The 12191-nt window shown below is 38.2% G+C and overlaps 1 protein-coding gene across 5 annotated transcripts in view; it reads left to right on the plus strand.

Annotated features, from left to right (window-relative positions):
• GRM1 (glutamate metabotropic receptor 1) overlaps nucleotides 1-12191 on the plus strand; it is a 177264-nt gene that overhangs the window by 105126 nt on the left and 59947 nt on the right. For all 5 annotated transcript variants that reach the window (XM_031552453.1, XM_010707147.2, XM_031552454.1 and 2 more), the window contains exon 3: nucleotides 9614-9849. In XM_031552453.1, the coding sequence (XP_031408313.1) occupies nucleotides 9614-9849 (236 nt within the window). The remainder of the gene's footprint in view (nucleotides 1-9613; nucleotides 9850-12191) is intronic.

Raw genomic sequence — 12191 nt, forward strand, 5'->3', positions numbered from 1 at the left:
AGGATGTCTTATTTATATTTGCATATTTGAAATGTGATTTGAAAAAAGGACTATAAACTCCATACCTGTTTCTCCTAAGTGTTGTCATATAAGAGCATTATACTGAGGATGACTTGAGGGATTCACATAAAAATATGCACCACAGAAGAAAAATTCTGGTCTATCGTATGAAAAATCAACATGGCTGTAAATTTAAGACTGGAATTCAATGTATATTTGGGTTCAACACTGTTTATCTGAAAAACTGAGAAAATCTATTTCTAGATTTATATTTTCCTGTATTTATGTTTTCCTGTTTTCCTGCTCCTCGGTACCTCAAAATAGAAAACAAGGGTAGAAGGAAGAAAATGTTTCTACTTTTTTTTGTTTGTGGTTAAGGAAAATGTCTATGATGATCTTGTAGGAAGCAGAACAGAATCACACCCAAACATCCATCAAGATCTATTTGAGTGGAATGGAGTAGATAGGGTCACATCTGTTCACATTCCTGCATGTATACCTTTTCACATATTTCTAGGCTGTTTTCCCTCCATACTGGTTCTCTTTTTCCAATCTTTCAGATCTAGCCCTCAGACATGAGTAATTTGTAGGTTATTGGATGAGTAGTAGGAAGCACACTGTTCTCCTTTATGTTTTGCAGGGTTGCACAGCAAAAAGCTTCAAGCTATAAGACTTTTAGACAGAATGGAAGTCTTACGAATAATACCACTTTCTAACTGTACTTCCAGAAAATGGGCAACATTTGAGTTCTTTGCAGCAGAAGCTACCTATTATTAGTCATATTCATTCTGCAGTGGAGTCTCCTTGCTTGCAATCTGCAGCACAGTAACAGCAAGGGGATAAATATATCCCCATGAACTGGTACAAAGAATAAAAGATAAAACTTTCTATTGTAAAATTTCAGTATAATAATAAATTGATAAAAATCTTGGATTTGGTTGCTCTTGTTAGAGCCCAGGATGACATTTTATGATGCCAAGTGCTAAGATTAAGGCAACCTGAATGTGTGTATTTTTTAAAAAAATGAGATTCTCTCCTCCTTATACATATAGTTTTATTTTGAAAAGATACTGTGCATTCATGATGTCTCAAGTTGTGAATTTCAAATATTCAGAGCAAGGGTTCACTCCCCTTGACATTGTAGGGTGGAAGCATGTGTACATCTTTTAAAAACCAGCTTTTGCCCTAGAGAATACATGTATGGTTGCTGATTTTCCAAGATATGCACCATTGTGCACCCTTGAGAATGGGAAGCCTTTTCTGCATAAAAGAAGCCACTACATTTATAAAAAGGGGTATATGCCAACTGTGTCATGAATCTTCACAGCAAAAACTCCCCAAGATAATGTCAGCATGATAGACAGTTAGATTATATTATGCAAATTGCATGCAAATATATACACTGCATCAGATAATTAAAACTTTCCTAAATACATATTTACAAAATAGACAATCCATCATGGTCCATGAGGTTATAATCTAAGTTTTTTTGAATGAGCAGTGCAAAATCTCCAAAAATTCACACAAAAGTGAATAATAGTAATTGAAACATTGAATAATGACATAACATTTATCAACTTTGGTTCTGTACAGAGTGTCATTCATTCAAAAAAACCACTGATTCACTAAGTAAAAATTGGAAGCTCTTTTCAACAATTTGTGCTGGTGGAAAATATAGGAACTAATGTGCTACTACGGCTGTGCAGCATCAGTAACCATGGGCAGGAAGTGAAAAATTGCATATGCAGTGTTATGAAATGAAACTGACATGAACAGAAAATGTACTAAGAATTCTGAGTAAATGCTTGCAGAAGGTAACCTTGGGAATTTTTTTTTAAGACTTCATCTTTCAGTTTCACTCAGAAAGTAGCACCTTCTTTAGGACCTTTGAATTCCAACCGCGATGGTTAACACATACCTGTCTTAAAAGTAGCAGAGCTAATAGATAAATATTACTGGGCTTTTCCTAAATCACATTAGTTCTCCCTAGAGATGTCCATCAAGTCCCACCAAGTTTTGACACGTTCTTCAATTAATAGTCCATGACAGGATTATAATCCACAGTAGCATAGTAGCCTTATGTGTATTATAAGTCTAAAATCAGTAACTGCATAATAATGATTCTTAATTGCTCCTCTTCTACCTTCTGTTGTGCATGACAGAAATTGGTAAGGCAACGATCTCTCTCCGTTTTACTTTCCATTGCCCTCCAAGAAGTTGCTTCAGTGTTTTTCTTGTTCTGCTCCCATACTGCATAGCTGACATTCTCATGATGCTCTCAGTTGATTTGAGTCCATACTAACCTATGAAAGTCCACATCCAGGAGAAAACTGAAGGTTGGAATTCAAGGTACATTTGAGTCCAATGCAGCCTATGGGGAAATCAGTGAATGGTTTAACTAGTTCTAACCCGCCTGCTATAGGCAGGGGCACCTCTCACTAGACCAGATTGCTCAAAGCCCCATCCAGCTGGCCTTGAACGTTAGGTCATGGCTTGAACTGGTGATTGAGCACCTGGTGAAGGACTATGGCTTGCCTATGGAGCGCAGGCAAATTTTTTGCAGCTGTGCTCCCCATGCGACCAGAAGGTGTGGACCCAGAGTGGAACAATTCTGGTCTCATATAAGGGCCAGCCACTGAAGGGAGAGTGTCTCTTAGATTTAGGCTGCCTCTTGAAAGGGGCTTTGCATGACTAAAGAGCCTTTTTACTGGCTGGGTGAGTTCTGTTCTACTTTCTGTATACTGGCCTACCTGCAAATGTTTTGCCTGATATCACCAAGATCCTGTCAGAAGCAATTTTGCTTCCTCATAAGCAGAAAGAGGGGGCATCCAGAAATTCTCTGGGTGACCTGTTCTAGTATCTCACCACCCTCACAGTAAAAAATTTCTTCCTAGTATCTAGTCTAAATCTACCTTCTTCCAGTTTGAAGCCATTTCCCCTTATTCTGTCTCTATATTCTTTCACAAAAAGTTCTCCCCAGCTTTTCAGTAGGGCCCCTTCAGGTACTGGCTGCTATAAAGTCCCTCTGGAGCTTTCTCTTCTCCAGGCTGAAGAGCCCCAGCTCTCTCAGCTGGCTGTACCTTGTGATGTGTGCTGCAAAAGACAGCCGGTTCGGGGAAGTGGTGTCTCCTGCCTGTGCTTAAAGAAGCAAGAGTATTGGCTTATTTACCTTGTTTTTCTCCCAGTTGACAAGATGTAGTAAATTTTAGTCTTATTTTGAGCTTGGACAATACTCAGCAAGCCACAGGTTGTAGCGTGGCAGCGCGTAGCATTTCAGCCTGACCTTGCCAGCAGTGAGATACAGGATTACTTGTAGTTGGTGGACTTTAGAGTTTGGATTTTGTGTTGAGGGATATGGTTTAGTGAGTACTATTGGTGATAGGTGGATAGTTGGACTGGATGATCTTGAAGGTCTTTTCCAACCTTGGTGATTCTGTGTGACTAATCTGCTAGGACTGTCAGGACTCATGAAACACATAAAACTATGTTTAAGAGCTTATGGTTTTGTGACTGAGGAAATCTCTTCTAACTTTAATGCAAGTATGTAAGCCTGTTGAACAAGATTAATGAATGAGGGCAAAAATAACCTTTTGCTTCTAAGATTTAACCTCATGCTTGTTAACAATAGCAGTCAGCACCTTTCAGCTGATGGTGGCCAGATTGACTCACAGTGCATAAGCTGAAGGAGGAAAGATGCTTTGCTAGCTGATGACTTGTGAATATAGGATGGTCTTTTCTTTCTTTACGTAAAATCTTCAGTTTGAGGCCTGTATTACATGAGAATTGAGCATTTTGGTAGAGTTCCTTTTTACCTGAGAAGAGTTCCATCCTCCTTCACAATCAGCTAAGTGGTTTTTTTTCTTTCTGTTATACCAGGCAGGCAAGATAATTTTTTTAAGTCTACATCAAGAATTGGGTAGCTGAGAAGCCAGTTAAAATACTGTTTGTTAATGGACTCTGGGCAATTTCTGCTATTTTTGCTCATACCAAGTAGCAACACTGACCTTTTTGTGGAGACACCTATTCCATCTAGCACAACAGTTACTTTTGGGGCTCATCTTATGCTGAGCTCTGTATTTTCACACATTCTGTCAGAGGAACACACAGCAATTGTATCCTGCAGACAGAGGTTAGAATTCATGCTGGATTTTCCGGTAGGGCACTATCAGAAGAGAATTTTTATAAAGAGAGAGAGAAATAGTCTTTCTAGTCTTCTGGGTCTGATCAGCCATCAAAAGCACTGGCATTTATCAGAACCAAATTAGAAATTATTTAAACTCCATTTGTCGTTCTCTGAAGGGCTGTAGTATTTTGAAAAGCCTCTCAGTAAGCTGCTTCTTAATAGGCAGTGTCTGCTCACTACTTAGATAGTTTTGCAAAAAGCACTTTCCAAACAAAACATCAAAATATATCAGCATATAATGATTTTCATTAAAAGTAAATTTATTGACATAAATGACAAAATGGCCAAGACATTTTATTGAGTGTTGAACAGTCCTCATATTTAAATCTATTAGAAATTTAATATAGCAGCAGGTTATGATGGCTTTGAGAGCAACGGTAAGAAGGCTTTCCGAAACATGCTTTGTGAATCTAGATATTTACTTTGCAAGGAAAGTATATTGACATGTGCTTTAGTTTTGTGGATACAGAGAATGGCAATAGACTCTTAATCTGTCTGTGTGACAGTTATGTTTACCTGAGACCCTACTACTACCTTAACTGGAGGATATCTGCTTTGCCTCATTTTATAATAATAACAAGAATATCTGCACCAGACAGGAGAATTACTGGAAAAATAGTTCACTTGGCATGTATGAAGGGCTTTGTGTTCTTAATTTTTTTATTTATTTTATGAGACTTGGCCAATACAGAAGAAAAAAAGTAACCATGAACACGAACTTCTCAAGAAAACATTACCTTAGGTAGTACAAAGGGCTTGACAAATCTGCCAACAACTCAATGCTCCAGACACACAGGCATGAATCAGTTGCTCTCCATCAAATCAAGACCTGTAAGAATGCAGTGTTCGAAGTGCCACTCAGTTTCCATGATTGACTAACATGTTTTGTTTTCTTTACCTATGAAAGAATGTTACTTTCCATAGTTATCGAAGAGCAACTTCCAAGTAGTCTTAATAAGCAATAGCATGTTTCTGTGTGGTGTGTTTGTTTGTCTATTTGGGAAAAACATCTGAAACAGTAATACTCCAAGTGCTGTGCTGGGAAGCTGAGCCAGACTGCTGCTGCAGTTGAGTCCTGGGGAGATGAAAATAAATGCTTGACTGCTGGTTATCTCATCAGCCCTTGTGAAAAGCAGCTGACAGTGTTCACGTTTGGAAGAGGAGAGGAAACTGGGAATCCATTACATTAATCCTAGTGTTTCAGTTACGTAAATATCTGTGACTGCCGTTCAGAAAATAGAGAGATTGTGCTTTAACCGTACTTCAGATATGTCCATTCTAATATAGTAACAGAATGGTAAATTGGTTAAGAAAAAATCAGCTTTGTTTCTTCAGACTCAGTTGGAGGTAATGGAAATAGGACTTCTGAAGCTAGACAGGGTAACTGGGCTTTTTCCCTCCCTGTCTGATTTTGTTACTAAATGCTGCAATTTGAATTTGGCATTATGAATGTTAGCCATTAATTGTCATCTAAACTGAGAGCAGCTTATAGAATATTAGTGACCATTTCACTTGCAGAGAAGTCCACAAAACTGTAACAAAAGCAGTTTGTTCTTTCTCTCCTAACAGTGAACAGTGTGGTTGCTGGTTTGACACCCACGTGCTTGTTCCTCCCCCAGTGTTTATGTCTTCACACTTTAAACTCCCTTGCAGAGCTTCTGATCAGCTATTGCACAAGATACCCAACAGGTTTTAAGGCTAGACAGTTTCACAATACCCACAATCAGCAGGGAAGGCATTTTTGGTGATGGATATTGGGCTACCTCTTGAAATCTTCAGTAAAGGCACATGGAAGAGATGTACTGGTAACATGCAGTGCTATTCTGTACTCAGTCAAATGAAAAAGGAAACTAAGTGGAAAGCACTAGATTCTGACAACAAAGAAATAGAATGCAATGTTCTGATTTTTTTTTTAAATGTAATTTCATTTTTCCTTTCAATCAGCTATTGGTCTTATGTTCTTGACAATGACATGCACGCTCTGGGCTTCAGAATCATGGTGTTGCTCAGCTTTAGAAGTCTTTTTTTTCATACTGCCATCTGCAATACCATCCATTTATTCATGTAGCACTAAAAATCCAGTTTCCAGACTATTTTTTAATTAATTTTTAATTCCCTTTTTCACAGTATAAAGAAATTTAATTAGGTATTGTAAAAAGATCTTAGGTCTTTGATAACCGTCCTCCCAAAGGTGCTGATGTGGCTGCATGGCCTTCGGGCACCTCTCAGCACTGCCAGCCTGAGGCTGCTGGAATGGCAGAGGTCTCCTCAAGGACCAGAGGGCTTCTTTTTGCTCCCTTGACATTTCTGAACGTATAGCAGAACTTTCATATGATGTTCAACACGTATGAACTTTTTTTCTGATTTCAGAAACTTTTCTTCACATTTGGTTGTGAACGAAACTTATGAGATTGACTTAATAATTTGAGGAAGTCTAAGAAGGAACAAAAACATTTGGGGCTAGGAAGAGATCTAGGTCTCTTGGGGGAGACCAAAGTAACATTAGGTGACGATCTGTGATCCAATTTACAAAAACTTTTCCATCAGCTGCGCTCAAAGAACTCAAAATACACTTTTTTTTTTTGTCTTTGTAGAATTGCTCTTCTTTGCCTTTCAGAGTGAATCTGGCAATTTTCCAAGGCAAACTTGCAAAGGAGTAGAATAAATCACTTGCAGTGTTTGGCTGGTAGGAATCCAAGCACTAGAGAAACTATCTCGTTTCTAGAAAGCCTAGTAAAAAATGGCTGGGTTTACTTAATCTTTTTGACTCGGTAATATTTCTGCTTGAGTCTACTGTTTGCCAGCCATAAACATTGTGACAAATAACGAAGTAATCATGCAATTAGGACTCACTTATACTGTGACAGTGACCTCTTACTTTTTTTTCTCCCACATAAAAAGAAATAAAGATTGTCTTTTTGTTCTCATTGGTGCTAGCTTGTTTTCTCTCCTGGTTTTACCTTTCTAGGGCTGCCTAGCTGTGTTCTGCTATGAGGCAGTAAGAGTGCACTGTACGTTTTATTAGTTATGCTGAGCGTGAGGAGTAGATGAGCTGTAGTTTCTTTCCCTGTCCAAAACTCTAGTCAGCTGAGTGGGCATGGAGCAGAAACGGACAGAATTTAGCCTTCTGACTCTGTGCAGTTCTATGGTAAATCAAAAGTAGCTGTCCAGCCAGGATCATACCATGTTGTTATCCATAGGACTGTGTTGGTACAAAGACAGAACAGAGCACTGAAGGCCTGCTATAGAGTCTCTTTGGGGTTCAATCTCATGTCCACCATTTCATAAAGAGACTCAAACGGTTGCTTCCTCCTTCCCATGAACTACTTCCTGAACCTTCTGCTCCTCTCTCATACCACATATGGAATACAACATGTATACTGTGAGTGTATCTCATGCTTGGTTGGCTATATGAAGATTTTTGGCAGTGGTTCAAATAGTTCAGCTACTTCTACTGCGAAGCTTTGGCAAAGGGGAAACAAAGTTGAAACCCTGGCTCAAACTAGCCAGGTTTGTAATGTAATGCAATGCTGTCTTAGAATCATAGAAACCTTAGAGTTGGAAGAGACATCTGAAGGCCATGTAGTCCAACTCCCCTGCAGTGAACAGGGATGCCTCAGGTAGATCAGGTTGCCTAGGGCCTGACCCAGCCTCTTCTTGAAAATCTACAGGGACAGAGCATTTACAGCATAACTAAGTAACCTGTTCCAGTGCCTCACCATACTCACTGTAAAAAATTTTTCCATATATCTAACCTAAGTTTACCCTCTTTGAGTTTGAAGCCATTTCCCCTTGTTCTGTCTACAAACCCTGCTAAAGTGTTTGTCCCCTTCTTTCCTGTAGCTCTCCTCTAGATGCTGGGAGGCTGCTATCAGGTCACCTTGCAGCCTTCTGTTCTCCAGGTTTATGGGTTCCAGCTCTGTCCTCATAGGAGAGGCCTTCAGTTTGTCTGTGAGTTTCCAGGCCATTGGTCGCTCAGTAGGTCTGCTACCAGATGTTCCTGTCTGAAATGACTTCCTGTAATAGAGGCTTGTATCCTGTGTCTCATATGAAAAGCACTCAGTACTGGGCATTACTGTCTTTCCATGGAGACCAGAATTTTTTTTTTTCAAGTGCTTGAAGCCCAGATGAAGCAATCAATGTAAATGCCGTTGAAATCATGCAACTGTTCAGTCTGGTGGCTGGGAACCAGACTCACAGATGCCCAATGCAAGTCACTTTACCTCTGTCTAGGACTGTGACAGAGCTTGCTGCTTCCAATTTTGTATGTTTTCCACTTTAGAGTCCCAGTCACATCTATATCAAGTGTTTCATAAATGCCTCTGGCTTTGCTCTGCACCCTAATGCTCTTCTCAAGGCTGTATGAAAGTCTCCTAAAGAGAGGTCAGGATTAAGTCACTTTTTGGTGAACAGGGACTTTTTTTAATGGTCAATCAAATTTTTCTTCTGAGAGTGCTTCATCTGTCTGCTTGTCACAGCAGCAATACTTCAACTTGATTCTGAATGGATGCAGCTGCTGAGGTACCAGAATAATCTGTTTCTCTTGTGAGATGACCAATGCATTAAAAATAAGCAGTGGCTGACTTAAATTTGCACCTAAATTAGACCATAATACCACTATTCTTAGGAGACCCTAGTAAGAACTGGAGAATGACACAAAATCAACAGATGTTTAATTTAAAAAACTAAACTAAAACTCAGACACTAAGCAAAATTGACTTTGTTAAAACCTATTAAAATAGAATTTCCATGAAATAATGTTTCCAAGAAAGAGTTTTAACCTCAGATTTTGAAGAATGTCTCCTAAATGAATAAACAGAGGAATAAAATAAAAATCCATTGTTTTAAAATAAATAAATTTATAAGAAAATAAAAAAGAAGAAATTTTATCATAGATCCCACATAGTATAAGAATAGCATGTGGTTTTCTTTTGGATTTTTTCACCTTTATTAAGTATTCTTGATAGATATAATATTCTACTCTCTTCCAACACAATGCACTTCTCACTTCATATTCTAGTAGCTATATAATCCACACATGCTGAAAAGAAATCTCAGGATCCTTTGCTTTCAATTGATTTTAATTCTTTCAGTTTTCACCATCACAGAATAGCCTGGAAAAAGCAAGGAGATTCAGTCATGGAGATATCACACAAGAAACTACACCCAAAAATTCTTTCTAAAGGGACAAAGATAAATCCTCTTCATTCCAGATGAGTTAATGAGGGCTCGGCATGAAATCAGTCAGACTGCTCATTACAAGTCTCTTTTACTGTGCTTTCTTCTTTCTCCATCTGCCTGAATTTAGATATGCCTTCAGATTTTCCTCTAATTACTTGCTTCTGAGGATTCTGGTCTGCCTTTGGCCAGCTGCTTTTTCAAAACAAGTTTTCTGTCTCTGGATAATAAGGTATTTTTATTTCTTTCCAGTGATGGTTGGGCAGACAGAGATGAAGTCATTGAAGGTTATGAACAGGAAGCAAACGGAGGCATCACCATCAAACTGCAATCTCCAGAGGTCTTGTCATTTGATGACTACTATCTGAAGCTGCGTCTGGATACCAATACCCGCAATCCCTGGTTTCCTGAGTTCTGGCAGCATAGATTTCAGTGTCGCATCCCTGGACACCCACTAGAGAATCCCAACTTCCAGAAGAACTGCACTGGTAATTTATCAGCTCTTTTTCTATTTGAATGTGTGCTCTGGGGGAAAAAGAAAAAAAAAAGACTTTATTTGTTTGCTTATTATTTATTAATCATGGTGAAAAGTGAGAACCAAATTGTAAATACATAAGTCAAAATTCTGGGAGAAAAATGTCTAGCACAGATTTCTCTCAATATAGTTCTGCTCTGTCATAAAGCAGCTCATTCCACTTTGAGGTTTTACGTCTATACTGACGTGAGGCTGAAGTGAATGCGTAAATTTTTAATATGGCTACATTGCCATGAATGGCCAAAACCAGTTAAATTTTAAGAAAAAATTGAAACAAATTGTAAACCTTTTTTTTTTTTTTTTTACATAATCATTTTCTCTAACTAGCTGGATAATCACAAAATTCAAAGAAAATGCTACAGCAAAAAAGAAAAAATTAAGAAAAATCAATGTATCTTCAAACTGGAAAATCATCTGTTTCACACTTACTTTTCTTCACCCATTAAAATGCATACTTTTTTTTTCCACTACGCAGCACTTACTTAAACATCAGTGTCCTACAAATAGAAGCAATACTTACCTCATAGTAAGAGAAGTGTACCTGCTCATAAACGGTTTTTTTTTCTTCCATGTCAGGACCTGAGAAAATTAACTATCTTAGTAAGACTGAATGTACAGGTAAATTTAGATGGATGTGATCACTTTTCTATAAAATACTTATTGAATAATTTTGGAAGTATTTAATTGTAGTTGGTGAATATTTCATCCCCAGTCAAAAGAGTACATTTTAGTAGTAAGGAAGTTACCCTGTGAAAAACAATAATAATGAAATCTGACTTCCCATGGATTTTTGTCCTATTCTTTATGTCTCTAACCCCTTTATCCAATTGCAGTAATCTCATTTCATGCACCCTGAGATAACTCCTCACTGTATTTATAGTTCCTCTTCCATCAACAACACTTCTTAACAACACCTTCAAACCTTCCACATTACCTTTAGTTTCCCCTCAGTTCTCTTATTAATAGATGAACCATATCAACACACTGTGACTGACTCAAAAATGGCATTACGTGATGACTGGCAGACTGGCTGGGCCCATATGAGCTCTTGGGAGCTAGTTGGAAGATATACTGGCTAAGGAATCGTTGTGCGTGTGTGATATTTTTGTTACTCAGAGGAATTATTAACTTTGCATTCTACCAAAATGTTCACTTGTGTTATATTTATTTTAAGACTGCTTAACTTCAGAGAAAGTAGTTAACATAGGCCAACAAGAGAAGAAATTCTAAGGGAAGAATGTATGATGGAGTCACAAAGCAGATACATAGTTTCTTTCTTAAGAAACAGCATTAAAATTATTTTGTTTTGGTTGTGAAAACGTTTCAGGCTGTTACTCAATAAAATGTCTGATTTCTGCTGAATCTCAGCAGCTGTAAGGATGTGTAGTATGTTATCCAGTCTCCATTTAGTTATAAAACTAAGCAATAGACAGGACTGGCATGATCATTCTTTGCCTATCATATCAAAGGCAAATATCAGCTAGTGACTTCAAACTGGAGTAAATGGGTTACTTCTTCACAATGAGTAGATGAGTTGTCAGATGCTGTGGACTACGGATTTGTACTTGAGAGAAGAATCCACAAAAGATTATAGGAGAAAATAATGGTCTGCTTTATGGAAAAACAAAAAACACCACCAAACTTTTTAGGAATTCTCAGGGCTGAAGGCACTGAACACTGGAGAAGGTGCTGCAGAGTTACCATCTTCTGCTGCGGTACAGGTACAAACCTGCTGTGCTCTTTTTTGCTCCTGAAGCAACAGGTATCAGAGACATTTTGATAATATTAGTGAAATACTAAAACATCAGTACACTCTGACAGTTAATTGACATAATTCAGGCACTCTTAACATCTTTCCCTCCTCCAAGAACCTCTAAATTTTTTCATGGAGCTTCAAAATGTGTGGTACTTTTTGGGCTTTTCTCAAAAACAATCATCTCTTAAACTTGAGGATGACCTCTCAGGATCATCATGCAGAACTGACAAGTTCATAAATGTCTCAGATCACAAAAGAAAAACCCACCAGGTATCTATTCCAAGTAATGGCATATCTGTAGAATCAACAGACCTATGTGTCCCCAGAAGGTGTGGGAGCAATGCACTATCTTACTGTATTTTTCTTTAACTGCACAGAGCTGACTGGCGACTTCACACACTCACACATATGCTTCACTGCAGTTTCTTTATCTGACTTTTCTGCAGAGTTAAGAATGCCGCTTAAAATACTAATAGCTCCAAAGCTTGCCGATTGAGCCTTTCTCTCCAAGGAGGTTTAGTATGGCAGTGTTAAGAAAA

Source organism: Meleagris gallopavo, chromosome 2 (genome assembly GCF_000146605.3).
Source record: "Meleagris gallopavo isolate NT-WF06-2002-E0010 breed Aviagen turkey brand Nicholas breeding stock chromosome 2, Turkey_5.1, whole genome shotgun sequence".
NCBI classification, from domain to species: domain Eukaryota; kingdom Metazoa; phylum Chordata; class Aves; order Galliformes; family Phasianidae; genus Meleagris; species Meleagris gallopavo.